The following is a 20,344-nucleotide window of genomic DNA, read 5'->3' as shown; positions in this document are numbered from 1 at the left end:
CCTCCTGCTTGGGGATTGGCTAAAGTTCTCTAAGTTTGCAGGCCAGCTCCTCCTCACCTCTCATCTTCTCCAAGATTCTAGAGCAGGGGGAGATATCAAGGAACTGACCTGCAGAGCCTCTCAGCCCTGACTTAAGGTTGACAGAGTTGACTATTACCCAGACTACTAAGCCTTTCTGGCTAAAAAAACAACTAGCTCCCCCTAGCTATCAAGAGGGGTGCTAAATACTCAATTCCTACCACTCTGATTCCCTCACTATAAGGCATCAAAAATCCCCACCACCACCACCTTGGGACAGGACTTTTGCCTGGCACTTAGACACACAAACACCAAAAAATGTATTGTGGGAGGGAGGATTGTCAGATCTGGACAATACAAAGAAATTTAGCTTTTTCCTTGGGATTTGGCTATGGATTCAGCCTGCAGAGCTGTAAAAGTAAGATCAGCTACATTAAGAAACACACTGGGATGTATTTTGACATCATACTGTCCTAGGTACACCTGAAGCACCATGTGGTCTGTTTTATACACAGAACTATTTTGTAAATGCACATGACACCAAGAAGGAGAAAGGAGAGATGGTTCCATGTTTCTTGAACTTCAAAGAGTCTTCTGATATCTCTTTTCATTTCCTGTACCCAACACACATGCTACAGTTCTCTTACCTAAAGTGGAATTCCAGGCTATTACTAACTAAGCTCAAAACTGCTCCCACTCCCCTTCTAAATCTTATACTAACCACCCTGTAGAAGGAAGATGCTTATACTTGCTCCCAGCGTCGGCTTCAGGGGAGAGGAGGGACAGGCGACAAGGGATGCTTCATAGTAAGCCTATGGGTTACATCACTGTCCAGGCATTGCAGCTGTTGTTGCTGCTCTCTCCTCCCCCTGAAGAAACCGCTGGTAGCTGTTCACGTATCCAGTCTGGAGCATCCTGAAAATAGGTAAATATATACATCTTCCTTCTAAAGGGTAGTCGGTATAGGATTTTGAAGCCTGTCACGAAAAGCTTGCCCATAGTGCAGGTGAAGGTTCACGGCGCATAACTATGTGCAAGTGCAGAACAGTAACGGGCCTGACAGATGTGCGTGGACTTTGGCATAGGCGCGTGCATATGCAGTCACGCGTCTGTCACTAATGCTGGTGCTAAAAGGGCTATTTAAACAGGCTGCAGTTTTGTCTCATTGCTTGCTCCTGAGTGTGTTCCTGATTCTTGTGCCTGACCTCTGATACTCACCCGGCTTATTCTTGGTCTTTGCTTGTCTGCTACCTGCCCTGACCCCGGCTTGTCTTAGATTATTCTTCTGCCCCGTTTCTGTCTGATTTAACCTCTGCTGCTGACCTGGCCTGTGACCCGACTACTCTATGCTTGATCTTCCCGACTGTTACCAACCTGGCTCGTCTGACCCTGCATCTTCCATCCTGTTCACTGCAGCTCATCAGCCATGCAAATTCGCATCTGGATCATGCATCCTGCTGCAATTCTACAACGTGCTGACAGCTGAGATCAGTGCCAGGTTATCTGCTATCAACCTGTCCTGCTTCTTCAACTGCCTGCTGACTGCTGCTGACACATAGACTACTGGACTGATCACAGGCAATCATACCTTGCCGTGCTCCTGCGGCTTCTATCCCTCTACCAGTAGCCCTCGAGCCGGAGCTGTATGGGAGGCCTGCCTCTTCACGTCAGGTTCACTATCCAGGTATGTGATAGTACCAAACAGCCATGTCTGAGCCTGCAAGAGGATCCTCTCTGTTGGATGACATTTGTGAGCATGGCTACATCCACCACTACTCCTGCACCCGCTTCCTCTCCAGTTGTGGCTGCTGTCCCAATAGAGACTCTTGCTATTCCTGCTGTTATGATGCTGCCTCCTGAACCTCAGGTACCTACCCCAGAGTGGTTCACTGGCGACTGGAGTAAATTTAGAGCATTCCGTAAAGCATGTCAGCTCTATTTCAATCTCCAGCCATGGACCTTTTCCTCAGAATCTACTAAGGTGGGATTCGTCATCTCGCTTCTCCAGGGTGAACCACAGACTTGGGCTCATCGATTATTGGAGGAAAACTATGCACACTTGAACACTATGTCCACCTTCTTTGACGCTATGGCCCAGCTATATGATGACCCACAATAGACCGCAACTGCAGAAGGCCTCAACTGCAAGGCCGTAGAGCGGCCAAGGACTGTGTTACAGACTTTAGACGTTGGAGTGCAGATACCAACTGGGACACCACCGCCTTGTGTCACCAGTTACATTTGGGCCTGTCTGAGGGCCTCAAGGAGGAATTTGCCCGAGTTGGCCTACCAAGCTCACTGGAGGTGCTCATCACTCTGTTAATCCAGATTGACCACCACCTGCTTGAATGCAGGTTGGAGAGGTCCACGCAACGGTCTCCTCCTATATGGATGCTACCCAAGATCCTGGTTCACTCCAGTTCGGCACCAGGGAACCCCATTCCAGCCACACTATGCCTGAACCTACGCAGCTTGGCTTGATTCGCCCATCACTGACTCCAGAGGAACGTCAACATCGCTGTCTGAACAACCTCTGTCTCTATTCTGGAGAAGCCAGTCACTATGTGCCTGCATGTCCAGCCAAGTTGCGTAAGTGTCTCTCTCTTCAGCTAACCAGTCACCATTGTCTGCCAGCTCCACTCATATAGCTATACCTGTCTCCTTCCAGCTTCCCGGAAGAGTCATGTCGGTTATCGCAATTATTGATTCCAGGCTTGTATCTACTTCATTGATCTATCCTTCGCAGCTCAGCAACACATTCCACTACAATCCAAAGAACAAGGACTTAATGTATTTCTGGCTGATGGGTCTTGTATAAAATTGGGACTTGTAACTAAAGAGACCCCACCTCTCCCACTACTGCATCCATCCACCATCAGGAATTGCTGAGTTTAGACACAATTGCTTCACCCTTATTACCTATCATCTCGGGGCCTACCATGGTTACAGGCCCATAATCCACAAATTGACTGAAATTCTGGAAGTATTCAGTTCCTATCTTCCTATTACCAGAAACATTGTCCACCAGTGTCATCTCCGCCATCCACCACATTACTATGCAGGGACTTAGATGTTGGACTTGCTCAAGCAGTCCCACAGGCCTACCATGGATACTTGGATGTCTTCAGTAAACAGGGGGCAGATACCCTTTCCCCCACATAGACCTTATGACTGCCCCATTGAACTTCTTCCTGGAGCTGAGATTCCCTTTGATTCCCTATCTTTCCTTTCTCTGAACATGAATTAAGGGCCTTAAAAGACTATATTGACAAGAACCTCCAGAAAGGATTCATTCGTCCTTCTACATCTCCGGCTGGGGCAGGAATGTTCTTTGTGGAGAAAAAAGATCATTCCCTTCGGCCATGTGTGGATTATCGTGATCTGAATAAAGGTACAGTAAAGAATTGTTAACCCCTTCCCTTGGTTTCTGAACTATTCCAAAGACTTACATCTGCAGTTATCTTCACAAAACTGGATTTAAGAGGGGCCTACAATTTGGTCCATATCCGGGCAGGGGATGAGTGGAAAATTGCTTTTCGTACCTGATTTGGCCACTTTGAGTATTTGGTCATGCACTTTGGATTGTGCAACACGCCAGCTACCTTTCAGCATTTCATCAATGACATCTTTAGAGACTTTCTAGATATCTTCGTCATAGTCTATCTGGATGACATTCTGATATTTTCTGTATCCTTGGAGACACATCGGGGGCATGTTAAAAGTATTCTGCGATGGCTCAGTCAGCATGGACTCTATGCCAAAGCTGAAAAGTGTGACTTTGAGCCACAGAGTATTCCGTTTCTTGGATTGATCATTTCCATAGTTGGGATTAGAATGCATCCACAGAAAATATCAACAATTCTGGATTGGCCAATCCCAACAGATAAAAAGGGAATTCAGCGATTTGTGGGATTCCCTAACTTTTAGCGCAAGTTCATTAAGAACTTCTCAGCTCTCATCATGCCCATCACACAAATCACCAAGCAATGTGTCCATTTCCACTGGACTTCCGAAGCACAGGCTGCTTTCGAAACCTTGAAGAAGCTATTTACAACTGCTCCTCTCCTGAGCAATCCAGATTCTACTTTACCTTATATCCTAGACGTAGATGCATCAGAAAACGCAGTTGGGGCAGTCCTTTCTCAATGCCAGGGACTCAAGGACCTGATCCATCCAGTTGCATTTTTCTCATGAAAACTTTCCTCAGCCGAGAGGAATTATGATGTAGGGGACCCAGAACTTCTTGCAATTAAAACAGCCCTGGAAGAGTAGAGATATCTGTTGGAAGGAACCACACATCTGATTCTGATATATACAGACCATAAGAACCTCAAATATTTGAAGACTTCAAGACGCCACAAGCCACGTCAGGCCCAATGAGCACTTTTTCTTTCAAGATTTGCCTTCCATATCACCTATAGGCCCAGGTCCAAGAATACCAAACCTGATGTGTTGTCACGCATGATTGAGGATCCTAAAGACACTTCGGTACCGGTACTATCTTGCCAGCAGGGAACCTACTGCTTCTACAGACCAGCCTCTTGTCACGATTGCAGCAAGCATTGTCAGGAACACCCAGCCCTCTTGGGGGCACGTTGCAAGGCAAAAATGGACTACTGCGGAAAGGTGAGCACATTTTTGTACCAGAAAATGTGTGGGTTCCTGTCCTGGGATACTGCCATGATCACCCCTTGGCGGGCCACTTTGGGGTGTACTAGTCTGTTGAATTAGCACAACGCACATTCTGGTGGCCGGATATCGAAAAGGACTGTAAGGCCTATGTGAACGCATGTACCACCTGTATTCAGAATAAGAGTTCCGAAATAGAGCCTGGGGGTTGCTCAGACCTATTTGCTTTTCTGTTTCCCACTTTTGGCTTGGAATGTGGATGGGCCATGTGGATGAGCCGGCGGATATACAGCAAGCGTTCTGTACTCTTGAGCTCTTCCCCCAAAGATCCTCCCCCAAGCCAAAGGCGGGAAGCGAAACTGCAAGAAGCCAATAGAGCGGTGGGCGGGGCAGACACCCAGCGCTCCTGCTCTGCTCAGGGCTGCAACCTCATGGTTAGTTCTCTTCAATGCTATGCAAGCAGTGAGAAAACCGGGTCACACTCAGCCTCTCTCAGCCCACCCAACTCCAGCCTAACAGCAGGCACTGCCTAGTAGGCACCTGGGATTCTCCACGATCTCTCTTAGTTTCAGCTCTTCTGGCTGCACAGCACAGATGCCTTTCTACATCTCCCTCCTATGTACCTACAGTCAGGTCCATAAATATTGGGACATCGACACAATTCTAACATTTTTGGCTCTATACACCACCACAAGGGATTTGAAATGAAACAAACAAGATGTGCTTTTACTGCAGACTATCAGCTTTAATTTGAGGGTATTTACATCCAAATCAGGTGAACGGTGTAGGAATTACAACAGTTTGCATATGTGCATCCCACTTGTTAAGGGACCAAAAGTAATGGGACAGAATAATAATCATAAATAAAACTTTCACTTTTTAATACTTGGTTGCAAATCCTTTGCAGTCAATTACAGCCTGAAGTCTGGAACGCATAGACATCACCAGACGCTGGGTTTCATCCCTGGTGATGCTCTGCCAGGCCTCTACTGCAACTGACTTCAGTTCCTGCTTGTTCTTGGGGCATTTTCCCTTCAGTTTTGTCTTCAGCAAGTGAAACGCATGCTCAATCGGATTCAGGTCAGGTGATTGATTTGGCCATTGCATAACATTCCACTTCTCTCCCTTAAAAAACTCTTTGGTTGCTTTTGCAGTATGCTTTGGGTCATTGTCCATCTGCACTGTGAAGCGGCGTCCAATGAGTTCTGAAGCATTTGGCTGAATATGAGCAGATAATATTGCCTGAAACACTTCAAAATTCATCCTGCTGCTTTTGTCAGCAGTCACATCATCAATAAATACAAGAGAACCAGTTCCATTGGCAGCCATACATGCCCACGCCATGACACTACCACCACCATGCTTCACTGATGAGGTGGTATGCTTAGGATCATGAGCAGTTCCTTTCCTTCTCCATACTCTTCTCTTCCCATCACTCTGGTACAAGTTGATCTTGGTCTCATCTGTCCATAGGATGTTGTTCCAGAACTGTGAAGGCTTTTTAGATGTCGTTGGGCAAACTCTAATCTGGCCTTCCTGTTTTCGAGGCTCACCAATGGTTTACATCTTGTGGTGAACCCTCTGTATTCACTCTGGTGAAGTCTTCTCTTGATTGTTGACTTTGACACACATACACCTACCTCCTGGAGAGTGTTCTTGATCTGGCCAACTGTTATGAAGGGTGTTTTCTTCACCAGGGAAAGAATTCTTCGGTCATCCACCACAGTTGTTTTCCATGGTCTTCCGGGTCTTTTGGGGTTGGTGAGCTCACCGGTGCATTCCTTCTTTTTAAGAATGTTTCAAACAGTTGTTTTGGCCACGCCTAATGTTTTTGCTTTCTCTCTGATGGGTTTGTTTTGTTTTTTCAGCCTAATGATGGCTTGCTTCACTGATAGTGACAGCTCTTTGGATCTCATCTTGAGAGTTGACAGAAACAGATTCCAAATGCAAATAGCACACTTGAAATGAACTCTGGACCTTTTATCTGCTCATTGTAATTGGGATAATGAGGGAATAACACATACCTGGCCATGGAACAGCTGAGAAGCCAATTGTCCCATCACTTTTGGTCCCTTAAGAAATGGGAGGCACATATCCAACTGTTGTAATCCCTATACTATTCACCTGATTTGGATGTAAATACACTCAAATTAAAGCTGACAGTCTGCAGTTAAAGCACATCTTGTTTGTTTCATTTCAAATCCATTGTGGTGGTGTATAGAGCCAAAAATGTTAGAATTGTGTCGATGTCCCAATATTTATGGACCTGACTGTATATTTGCATAAGGTGCAGAGACCATCATTGTACAGAACAATGTGGCTCCTCCAGGTCCTTTCCTGCATTCTTCCTTCTTGACAGTTTGACAGATTGACAGTTGCATTCAGTAAAACAGGTAACAATTGGCCGGTAAGAGTAGAAGAGAATTAGGAAGGAACAGAACTACTTTATTACATACACAAGACTGTACATCATGCTGTCAATACAATCAAAAAGGGCACATATTATTGTTTTTTCAACAAGCCCATATGTTGAGTTATTATTGTGGCTTTTACCATAAATTAATTATTTATGTGACTCTTACATTACTAAACATTTGCTCTTCCATATTTTTGGTATTGTATTGCAATTAGCCACTACATAAAGACCTGCAAACACTCAATTCTTTGCTTATCAGCTGTTAAGATGCACTCATTGCCAGCAGATATCTGTTGAGATAAGATATCCGCCTCTGTTAACAGGCTCCCAGATTTTCATTGTGAGAAGGAACAGTAAAGTGCATTCCCTGTATAGAAGGAAGCATTTTGCTGTTGATTTCTCTGTTATTTTCAGGTTTTGTATAGATATGAGTGCTACTGTGTTAATTTAAATTCTTCCCTTTAACAGGGCTATTATGTATGCCCAGAGAGCAAGAAGATCTGCCTGATCACATGACCACTGTGATTGTCACACTAATCAAAGGATCGGGAGCCAGCCCCGATCATTGTTGGGATTGGGAGCTGTATTTGACTCTCAGTATCACCAAAGAAACCTCTGCTGGCCATGAACACATATAGTATGTGTGGGTATTAACTATAACAAGTCTAAAGGAGTGACCAGTGCCACAGTGATCTGCCTACATCTCTATATATATATAGTAAACTATTATATATTTTTTCCCTTGCACTGCTGTGGAGTTTGGTGAGAGGAGAAGGCAGGAGCGAGTGGAAGGAATACTTATACCCTATATGGTGGGAAGGAGTCCTGAAGGCTTCATTAAAGGGGGATTAGGATCCCTAAACATCCTAAAAGGCGCATTACTCACCATCATCTGGTGAGTGCGGTTGATGTTGTTTTCTCACTGGTGATTGGTGGAAGTATTATTTCATGTGGATATTCGTCTTCTTTTTTTCACAAACCAATGGGAGAAAGGACTTTCCTTTATGTATTGTTAACTGGACACTTTAGTATGGAAGAAAATTTTATATTATAATATTTTTTGAGTCACTATATTACACTTTATATTTTTATTGATGTATACACTGTATGCTATTTATAGTTTTGTTTGAGTCAGGTGGTGATTTGCACTGTTTTTTATAGTTTTAAATAGGAGGATTCATCTGGGGTCTGAGGTGGTACACCAGAGAGCTGGAATGCTCTTAAACGAGAGACTATTTTTGTCCACATCTGTACATAGTTGCTAAGGAGTTTGTCCTCAAGTTTGAACTTTGCTTGGGCATCCCATACACCCCTCAACCCCATCCAAGTTATTAACCCCTAAATAAAATCACAAAACCAAGTTCAAGGACTTTTTACTGACTCTGAATGCAACGTGTGGAAGAAAATGCATGTTGCCTGGCTGTGCAGAGCTGTAGGGGGACCCAAAATTCAGATACTCTTAAGGGGGTAGTGCTACACTAGCAACGGAAAAACAACCACAGGGACTTTCACAAGCAAGAACATAGAAGTATAAAGAATATATATTATACAGAGTATATATTTTGTAGTATATAGCGTATGTATTGAAAAAATATATATGTGTATAGTATTAAAAAAATATAGATTGTTTCCCCCTTAACTTGGGACAGGTCAGTGTGTTAGGTCTCTGTTCTTTATGATCTGTATACTACACGAGTGCTACATTTTTACCTCAAAACAAGATTTTTATCTTTTGAAATCAATAAATACATTAATTTTATGCTTCTATGTTCATGTATGGGTATTAAAGTACACCCTTCTTGCTGTTGCACATATATGCTGTATGTGGTCGACAAGAGGTTAAAGAAGAACTCCACTGTCTATCTGCTGATCTGATATGGTGAGTGTGATCATGTTCATTACAGTTACCTTGGTGCCCTAATGTACACTTATGTATCCTCAGGGTGTCAGTCCTCCTGCTTTTCTGTCCACTTAGCATCATTCTGCAGTCTCTCAGGTGTCTGGGACAATAGGATTGATTACAGCAAAATGATGAGATAACGCACCACATTTTTTTCATTTATTTATTTTGAGTAGTGAGTGTAGCAATCTTCTTCCCTGATATTATTACTATAGTTGGAACATAGCCGTGCATAGGTCTTTACCATTTGCAAGGCAAATAGACTGTTCACTTTGCAAGGGAACTAACACTTTCCAAGGGATCATTCTCCAGAGCTTAGTGAATGTGGTGAAGTACTGTTGACTTCCATCATTTAATCATGTCCAAGCAAAAATGCTGTTTTTTTTTCTATTTTGGGCATTCTTTGCAAAGTGAAAAGTTAATAGTTTATTTGCCTTTAGTGTATCATCTCCAACTGATCTGAAGGTGAACATTTTGTGGTTTAGGCCACAGAGCTCCACCCAAAAGGGAAAGTTCTGCTTTAAGGCTTTCTCCCCAGCTCCCTGTTAAGGATTGGCACCTTTGGGGAGTGGGGGAGGAAGAGGGTACCCGAATTTGACAGGTACCCACTCCCACTTCCTCTGCGATCGCCCAGGCAATCGAAAGCAGAAGTAGTCCTTCCCCCTTCCCTCCTTATAGTCTTCTGGGACACATGACAGGTCCCAGATGACTACGGGACCATTCACAAGGCACAGTGCTACTCACGCATGCACAGTGGGCACCCAACTGTGAAGCCGCAAGCTGTCACAGCCGGGTTCCCACACCGGTGCCAAGCAGACAGGAACATCGGTGAACCTGGTTGGTGTGAGGGCACCATGGGATTGAGGGACAGGTTTTTTACAAGTCAGCAGCTGCAGTTTTTATTTTTAAAATTCCGACTGGACCTCCGCTTTAAGTATATTTAACATCATTCCACTTCCCAGCCATGGATGCTTGGACAGAGAGTTAGCAGAGTTCTGAATACCCTAAGGAATGCCTTATTGAAATACAGCAAGTAAAATAAATTCCAAAGCTGCTGTAAAAAAGCTTTATGCTCTTTCTTTCTAATGTGCACTATACATTATATATGTTTACTGACATTTTGCCTAGAATAGAATCGTCTTTTTCTGACAGGCTGTCACATGGAAAGCAGTATGCTGTCAATGTCCTTGATTGATAGGAACTTCCAGGGATTATGCGACCCTGCAGCGTGTCCAGGTGTTGTTTGTATGAAGCTAGATGGGGCTCTGGGCTCTCTCACATTGACAGCTCATGGCTGCTTTCCCCTTTGTAACTGTAGGTGTTTTTTGTCTTAGTTTGTCCTTATTAGGAATTTCACTTTGTGCCTCAAAAGTAGATTGCACTTCCCACAGGATACCCACTATAAATTGTGCACTTACCTGGAGGAACATTAACCCTTCCCTTCCTAGGGATGTAAGTATGGTGTAGTGTACCAACTGATTTAACGATTAAACATTAAAATACGGTGAAATGCTATTCTTCAAATGCTAGCAGACTCAAGAAGAAGAATGTTTATCTTTTCACATTGGAGCTGGAGTCTTCAATATGTACAGATTGCTTATCCTAGAAACTACTATGAAATACAAAATCAGACTAAAATAAAGTAATTCTCTATCTTCCAACAGTCGTGTTTTCTAAAACATTGTTCTTTACAAAGAAATAATTGTGCTGTGCATTGTAGAAAAGACAATAATAAGACGCATCATTATCCAGCGTTAGTAGGAACGGGGAGAGTGAATCAGCTCTATTTTGTAAAATGCATTAAAATAGGATTTCACAGCAGTATTAGCAGCTTTCTGGATATGTTATATTTTCAAATGCTTATATTTAGAACTATTGGGCTGTGATAATTTACAGTGTTTATATGGGATGTAATGCATTTGCTTCAAACTGAATGGCTGTGCACAGGCACAAGGGGATCATTCACAGAAATACAATTCAGAGGCTTAGAATAAACTTGAATCATACAGACTGTAAAAAAGAGACAGTATAACAAGTATTTAATAAAAAAACAAAATGTGCCACACTATACTATATATCTATGTGCAAGGTGATAACACTGTCCACAATATTATGTGTATAAAACCCATTCTGATAAACAATAAATAAAAACAAACTCATATGTGAATCAATTCCTAAAATTGTGCACTCTGTACAATGAAAGGTCAGCAAAGTTCACAAAGATATACTTGCAGTGTATGAATTAGTTCATATACATATTAAAGTTTTACTAAACCCACAACAGTAAAATCAGTCTGTATATGCAGTAAAGCATGCTTGATATACTCATTGTGGATCCTAATGGGTTAATCCTCTGCATTGTGTAAAAAGGCTGTTTGATCCTGACTTCTCTGATCCTCCTCTTCTTCCTGTGTCCCCTTCTTACCTCTTGATAAGACATTGTGTGGAGACACTCTGCACATGCTTAGTTTGGAGTGTTTTGCTAGAGAGTGCATGTGATCAGCACAGGGCCTGAGTGCATGTGATCAGCACAAAGCCAATCAGCATTGCCCAGGCAGAGGTCAGGGTTTCTGCATCCTCCTAGAGCAAAATGAAAACTCCTACAAGCTTTAACCAGCTCTCTGCTGAACACTGGTAGAAGTCACAACTCTAGCTGTTTATGAAAAAAAGGTATTTAGCTATTTATATTTATTAAAATAATTGCTCCAACCCAATTTCCATGTTGTGTGTACTGGGGGAGACCAGATATAGTGAATGCAGGGCCCTGGGTTTAGTAACACTTTAAATTGTGCCTTAAAGTCCACATGAATATTAAAGTGAATATGTGCCTCCACTCCTTTCTTTGATCTTCATGAATAAAGTGGTTTAAGCTGTCCAAAAATTTGTGCAGCCAAGATCAACCCAAATGGACATATGATCACCTTCACTGTTGGACTTTAATATTATAAAAGGTACTAAATGGGTATTTCCCTAAAGTTGGGTCAATCCAGTCAACACTGCTTGATAGGGCGAACCTACACATGTTCCTACTGGACACCCTCCCACAGGAGGTATGCAGTGGAACGCTCATTTACTCACCATGCTCAGAAGCAGGTGTAGGCTCCTTTAACTCAACTTCCCACAAGTTCATGGGTTCCTGGACACATCCAGTAAAGATACGTTTCTATGCACCCCTCCCTCAGGAGCTTAGCAAGGCCAGATCTGATGAGGCAGAGGTAGCTGGGCAAGTGGTGTGCTGCCAAATAAGAGGCCCTCCACTGTCAGCAGTAGTGTGCAGGCAGCCAGGCAGGAGCCCAACAGCATACAACTTCTCCAGAAGACCCAGCTACTGCAGGTAGCCTCTCCCCAATTCCCACCAGAGTACTCCAGTTCCAGTGGGGGGCTTCCATATGTCCTTGATACTTGGATACCTTCAGCTGTTCACCTGTGTTACCAGAGCAACCCTGTACTCTGCTGAAAATGATGCTGTTTATGAGGATAATCACAAGTAGCTGTTTGTGTCCTCAAGTGTTTTACTGATTGTTAGCTAGACTTTGTTGCTATAGAATCTTATACAGACCTATGCTATTCAGTCATATGTTACCCTGATTACAAAGACATTGCTGTGAACAGTTCATGTTTGTACATCTTTCATAATCTGTTTTTTATTATTCTGCAGTGTATGTCCCACCCTAAACCTGGGTTCACACTGATGCGGTGCGGAATTCCCAGCACTTTCTGTGTGAATTACGCACCGCATCACAATTACACACCGTTCATGCGAACCGCTGAGGGTGTGTATGTTAACAACATCCTGGAATCGGTCCGCAAAACGCGGTGCGATGTGCAGAATCGGATTGCATGGGTGTGAATACACATGCAATCTGATTCTAGTGCGGACCGAAAAAATGGTCCTGCACCTTTTTGGTGCAGGCGCGGTGCGATTTGAGCCATTCAAAATGTTTCCCAGCTTTTTCTGTGCAATCTTCCCACAGGGATTGTCTGAGACAGTATACATCTGGGGTGTCCAAACTTTTGACCTTCCTGGGCCATATTGGAAGAGAAGAAATTGTCTTGGGCCACACATAAAATACACTAACAATAACGATAGCTGATGAGCACTTCCTTCTGAGGCTCCCAGCAGGTAGATTTGGCCACCAAGCTCATTAACCTCTTCACGCCGGCCGCACACAAATGTGCGGCCTCCCGGCGTCTGGGCCTAGACACGAGCGGCCGCACATTTGTGTGCAATTAACAAAAAACATATGTGCTGAGAGCGCACACCCTGCGCGCTCCCAGCACACATGTCCGGTACTCACGGAAAGGTCCCGGTCTGCTCTTTCGATTGGGACCTTTCCCGATCATGTGACCGCCATGATGACGCTTCACGGCAGTCACACAATCTCTAAACCCCGCCCATCCCGCCTCCAGCTTCTGAAACTCTTAAAGGGCCAGGAGGCGCCGGCGGGAAGGGGTTAACTATAATGACAAGTTGCTGGCAGCCGCGGCTATCTGCAGCTCTCTACACAGGCAGTGATTACCTGCGGTGATAAAAACATGCAAACTATAAAAAAAGTTGGGAGGTATGGAATTTTTTATTTGTAAAAACAAACAGAAATACCAAAACTGTAACCATCATAAAGAAAAAAAACACATAAAAATAACAAAAATGTACCAATTGCTTACATATTCTTCAGGTCAGAAACTCTTGGGAGGTATGGATTGAGAAGCCCCAGTGGTCTGGAAGGAGCCATCACTTCTGTGGTATAGGTGACCCTGCTACTAGGGGCAAGTGCATCAGACCTTGTTGTGAGGTCTTCTCAAAAAGTGAGAACATAATTTTGTTGGAGGATGGGCATCTGCATCTGATGATTATATAAAAGAAGAATAAAAATGCAGTAGCTCAAATACAATAGATGACACAGCTGGTTTATTGGACAAAAAGTTTTTTTTGTGACACTTGAAATCTGTCTTTGTTAAATCACAGTTAATGGTGTGGATTGCTTCAGATATATTGTTTGACATCAATGCATAGGTTGATTGCATGTCCATCTAATACATTTATTTATTTGTGTTCTTTTTTTTTTCTTTGTCATGCGATGTAATGTTTCATGGGATATAATAATTTATCACTAGGAGTAGAGTAGTTATACTGCACGGCACCGAGTCACCTATGTTAAGCATTGGTTTTATTGTGGAAACACAAAATGAGCAGCAGTATTAACATTAGTTACACATAGTTACAAACACTTTTGCATGTATGTATATATATATATATATATATATATATATATATATATACTGTATGTATATATATATATATATATATATATATATATATATATATATATATAAATATTTAATAGTTTGCACGTTTTTATCACCGCAGGTAATCTCTGGCTGTGTAGAGAGCCGCAAATAGCTGGGGCTTCCGGCAACTTGTCATGATAGTGAATGAGCCCATGGGCCACACCTACCCACTGAGAGCCTCAGATATATTGTTTGGCATAAACGCATATGTTATACGCATGTCCATCTAATACATTCATTTATTTTTTTATTTTTTTCATGTAATGTAATGTTGCACGGGATATAATAATTTAACACTATGTTATACTGTGTGGCGCTGAGCCACTTATATTACGCAAATAGGTGTTGCTGTCAGTGAACTGTCATTATAGTGAATGAGGACGGCAGATGCACCTAACCGCTGAGAGCCTCAGAAGGAACTGCCAATACAATTTGCTCCAGACCTAATCGCCAGCGCGATTGTAGTCTATGTATGTGCTGTGGGGGGTTGTGGGCAGAGGACTTTGGGGGGGGGGCGCAATAAAAATCTGTGGGGCTCATCCAGCCATGCAACATTTACTTACCTGGCGACCCTACATTCCTTGCTGCCATTGCTATTGCAAACATTGCAGCCCTGGCATCCTTCCAGCCAGGCATTTTCCCTAGCTTGTCAATGTAGGCTTTCAAGGCTTCTGTGTTTGCACAGCATCCCCGGTATCCCTACAGATAAATCTGTGTGTGTTGGCTGCCATGGCTGCTGTGCTTGCATGGCATCCCCAGCATCCCTCCAGACAGACCCAGGGCCACATGCTAAACTCTCTGGGAATGCATATGCCCCTTGGGCTGCAGGTTGAACAGCCCTGGTATAAATATTCATGCTGCTCATTTGCCTTACTCCACACCTATGTTCCAGTGCCATCCAAAAGGTTCTAAAAGGCAGGAAGAGTAATCAAATCTGCAGCCTGTGAAACATAGAACAGACATAAACAATCACAAAAACTGAATTTACCTAATGGCAAATGCAGCTCCACTGGTTACAGTGAGCCAGAGCTAAATTACCTAATCCTAGCACCTATCTAGGAGAGTACTACATGTAAATAAAAATAAACGTACCTAAATATAATTTCTTACCTTGTTTTGAAATATTAGCTAATCATAAAAAAATGTGTAAAGCACATTAATCACATTCTGTGAAATATGCCCCCCAAATATAACACGTTACATAGAAAGATGAAAGGTCGTCGCATGTGGGTATCTTTGGGCAGTGTGCTACAAATAAGCTGAGTTTTCTTAATGTCTCTTCTTTTCTTCCTTTTACAGTTATCTTGGTGGTGGTGTTTGGGATCTGCTGGGCACCTTTCCACACTGAACGACTGATGTGGAGCTTTATTAATGACTGGACAGCTGAAATGCATCAGATGTTCAGCTTTGTTCATGTTATCTCCGGAGTATTATTTTATCTTAGTTCCGCGGTCAACCCAATTCTGTACAACTTACTCTCTACGCGTTTTCGTGAGATGTTTAAAGAGGTCATGTGCCACGGAAGGAAGAAGAGGCTTGGTTCTCGGAGGTCATCCCCCAGCGTTACACGCGTCACCACAAGGAGCACAGTTTGTGAGCATATTCCAGGAAATGGACTTCCCTTCGCTGAAGTGGATGAATTTGATGTATATGAAGAATGCGGCCAAAAGTGACATCTTATTTTTGATTTCCTATATCCAGAACTCAAATGCATCTACTATCCTTGCAGACTTCTGTTGTACTTACACAGAAATTCCCAATTCAGTGGAACTACGAAACAGCTAAAAAAATTTTTTCAAAAGATGCAATGTCTGGCAGTATAGTGGTTAAGACCCCTTCCTTTGACTACTGCACAGAATAAAAATAGTTTTATAACGAGAACTCTGTAGGTTACTCCACACTGTCTTCTAAAGATTGCAAGAAACTTATAGCTGATCAGAAATGTTATATATAGAAGTAGAAGGCTCAGATACCTTTCATTTATAACTTATTCACTACAGTGCTGTCCCTGAGACCTGCTCTTTCTCACAGTAAAATGTTAGAAGAAGTGGAATAGGCTTGGGCCTGCATTCCAGAATCAGAGACAAGACAGGTTATTAATGTGTATGCACTGCAGCCTCTCACGTAGTCAATAATTCTAGAGAGCCCACTGATATTTAACTTAGTTAAAGCCTCATTTAAGTAGGACAAGATGACAAGATGGTATGGTATAGAAAAATACACATATTTCTTATTAAAGAGCCACTAAACCAAAAAACATGAAGTTGTAGAATGGAGATATTTCTGTATATAAAAGACAAAATCCTTTCTAATAAACATATTAAATGTATAACTCTACATTTGTAATAGAATTACTTTATAAACTCTAGAAGCACTAATGGAGGAATCCAAATCTCATTTTACTAGATATGTTTCAGACATGGTTTGACAAGGCTCATTCATACAAGTGGGGTGGCTTTCAATATATTAAAACTTTAACAAAATGTCATTCCTGTTTTATTCCAGTCTGAGAAGGTGTTAAAAATTACAGCATGAAACATAGCTAATGACATTTCCATTAAAAGCTGTGAAAGGTATTATGAGGAGGCCTTTCACTGCAGTGGGGGGGTGGAGAATCAAAAAAATCCAAGCTAAGAATCTCAGCATGTTAGCATAAATGAAACCTTAAATTCAGAAGTCTGGCATTGCAGATATGTATGTATATATGTCAGAGTCTCTGTAAGACTGTCCATGCACCTAGGGATGCAGCAAACGTGTACCACCATAGTGAAGCAAGTCATCTAAACATTGCAGTGTGGGTTGGCTTGTCGCACCAAGTCTAAGTCAATTGATAAGGTAGTGGGAAAGAGGTGAGTGGTGCAAGTGGATGCTCCTGCCACTGTGTATCTCAGCACAGAACAGTAGCAATTGAAACACATTTTTTGGCAAGCTACCGTCTGCCACCATAGATGTGAAATATCCTCATTCAGGCAGATTGGCTGACCTTCATTTTATATTTATGGGCTGCTTATTGTTGAAATGTACATTTTTCTCCTATTGAAGGAGTCCAAGATCTACTGTTAAAATTCCCATGTCACTGCAATGGCCATGGTCCCAGACACCTTGAAAAAGGTGGTGGGGAACTCCACTTTTCCAGAACCCATAAAAGCAGAATAACAGATTTTCTATACAGAAAACTACTATAAGGTCATACTTAGATACCCTTGGGGTAAGAGAAAGAATAATGAGTACATAGTATATGGTTTTTCTCAATACAGAGTTATAACATGTAAGTAATCATAACTGCATAGTAGGAAGCTGTAGGAATAAGCTGGTAGCTTTGCACTAATTGCTACATACAATCAGAATCCACTGAGCCTAATCCAAGTTCTTACTTTACTCATACGTTTGCTATATACACAAGTAGTCTTGTATATGGTACTATATGATAGTAGCTCAGATGATTATCAATTACTGTAATTCTCTAGTTGTGCTGTAGTTGTAAAGTGTGTACTATGCTTTCTGCAAATTGCCTACCACAAGGCAGGCAGCCCTCATAATCAAAGCCCAGAAAATTAAATAGGAGTTACTAAATCTCTTTATTCCTGAAAATGAACAATATAAACTTTAAAGTCATTAGAATGTGATTAGACACTCTAATCTGAAATGACAATTATTTTCTCTGTCTCAAAGGAGAAGAACTCAGACACTCAAAGACTATGTCTGTACCTAAATATTCCCCTGTGATTACATTCTGATTTATGTACATTAAGTGGAAACTGTTTTAAATAAGCACTTCCACTTATAAGTAGCTTTTTAAAACCACTAATTAGCAAGTACAGTTGTAAACAAAACTCTTACTTTTAGCACTGTAGCATGGCATGCAGTCATAAGAATAAAGGACTGAAGCGACTTTTAACTGTATAGGTAATTAGGATCCCAGGATTCTGACCATGCATAGGAGTGGTGGTCAAAAAGCTGTTGTGGTTGTAAATGTGTGATACTGTACAAATTGCTGGAGGGCACCTAATATTAGGCCTGATCTGTTTCTGAGAATAATGATCAGGCCCCATCTTATCCTCCAATATTAGTCAGCAGAAAGCAGATTATACTAGCTGTGACAAGGCAAGTCTGCAATTTCTGTCTGGTACAGCAATCTGGTCCATTGCTTTCATAAAATATTGTCTGACATGTCATGTATTATTTCCAAAAAGAGAAGCTAGAGAAAAGCTAGAGAACAAATGTTCTGCAAAGTGGCATCATTTTCTAATTTTCCATTTGTTTCTCAATTCTCCACCAATCTGTCAACTTCACTTTAAATATGACCTGCACTGTAAAAGCTGCGCCATCTAAAAAGGCAAACAAGGGGCTTCAGCAGGGACTGGCTGGAATTTGAACAATCTAAGGGCAGACTGATTGTATCCAGGTCGATCAATCGATTTGGGTACAAGCAGCATACCAGATTTTTACATGCGATTACTGCCAGCGGCTATAGCCGTTAGCAATAATCACTGTGTTCTCCCAGCAGGGATGGCTCCACTCCCCAGCTCAGAGAACACAATAGCTCCTCAGGAAAGATTCCCCCATCAACACTAATGTAGTGATGTGCCAATGGAACGATTCTCTTTCCTGCATCCCATAGTTGCAGGAAAGAAAATCACATCATCTATGACCTGCCTTAATCTCACACTGCACATATACAGCTATGGCGCTGTGCCTAGGCACCCTAACATACCAGCAAGAGCACTGCTACTTTTCAGGAGGTTTTCCAAACAAAATGTTAATTTTTTAAGAGCACTGATTAGGCACAATTAATATTTCTAGGTGCTCCCTAGCAAAACTTCATTTTATGAGCTCAAGTCCACGTTTAAATACATCCTGCAGATTCAATCTTTTATAGACTTGGCAACAAACGTGGGACACTGAAAGTGCAGGAAACAACAGCAATTATTTACTAGTAGTTTCTGATCTGATAGCTTTCTATGTTTAATGAAAACACTATTGCTGTAAAAATTAAAACACAATTATTAATAATAAGCCATTGTTAAATATATCGGTAATATTTTACATTTATTGGCACAGGATTTACGTGTCAATTAATTGAGCTTACATAGTCCTGAGCTGTCTCACATGATATATTGCAGGATATATTTTAAAATGAATGTATCTTTTCTTTATAGAAGACACTTTTATAAAAGCACAGCAACAAAAAACTAGGTGATTTATAACCAGTTGCATTTTCTTCTTTGCTCATTATACAGTAATTTATCAAAGTGTATAAATAACAGTGTAATGTCTTGTTGGACCACAGACCATAGTATAAATATCATTATTATGTAAGTATTTATGTGTAATGTATGTATATAATGTTGACACCTATTTAAAATCATGTAATCATGTACACACATTCTGTAAATATAAAAGTGATTCTTTAATTTATGTTGAAGCTCAAAAACAGGTTGTTATGTAAATGAAGATATTTTGAAAACTTTCTTTGTTGTTTTGTGGCAGAAAATTTTTGTAGCACAGAAAACAATCTATTGCTGTTCTACAGATAGATCATCTGCAAATATTCAATAGAAAAGATGGGACTTTCAGGGTGCATGAATATGAATACCAAACATATTAAAAAGATCCTCTGGTATTACCACTTCCCAATGCCATATATACAGTCATGGCCGAAATTGTTGGCACCCTTGATATTTTTCCTGAAAATCAAGTATTTCACACAAAAAAGGTATTGCATTAACACATGTTTTGCTATACACATGTTTATTCCCTTTGTATGTATTGGAACAAATATAAAACAGAGGCAGAAAAGCAAATATGACATAATGTCACACAAAACCCCAAAAATGGGCTGGACAAAAGTATTGGCACCCTTAACTTAATATTTGGTTGCACACCCTTTGGAAAACATAACTGAAATCAGTCGCTTCCTATAACCATCAATAAGCTTCTGACACCTCTCACCCGGAATTTTGGACCACTCTTCCTTTGCAAACAGCTCCAGGTCTCTCTTATTGGAAGGACACCTTTTCCCAACAGCAATTTTAAGATCTCTCCACAGGTGTTCAATGGGATTTAGATCTAGGCTCATTGCTGGCCACTTC

At 41.7% G+C, this 20,344-nt stretch overlaps 1 protein-coding gene across 1 annotated transcript in view; it reads left to right on the top strand.

The window, feature by feature from the left end:
- The window catches only part of NMUR1 (neuromedin U receptor 1), a 100,730-nt gene extending 81,007 nt beyond the window's left edge, over positions 1-19,723 (top strand). Inside the window, exon 4 of the mRNA XM_089680079.1 lies at positions 15,552-19,723. Coding sequence (XP_089536205.1) covers positions 15,552-15,925 — 374 coding nt within the window. The 3' untranslated portion in view covers positions 15,926-19,723. The remainder of the gene's footprint in view (positions 1-15,551) is intronic.
- Positions 19,724-20,344: the final 621 nt, after the last annotated feature.

Source organism: Staurois parvus, unplaced genomic scaffold, assembly GCF_062004578.1.
Source record: "Staurois parvus isolate SC_StPar_1 unplaced genomic scaffold, SC_StPar_1.0 ptg000235l, whole genome shotgun sequence".
In the NCBI taxonomy this organism is placed as follows: domain Eukaryota; kingdom Metazoa; phylum Chordata; class Amphibia; order Anura; family Ranidae; genus Staurois; species Staurois parvus.
Note: the sequence above shows the minus strand (reverse complement) of the source record. Positions and strands in the feature narration are given on the sequence as shown.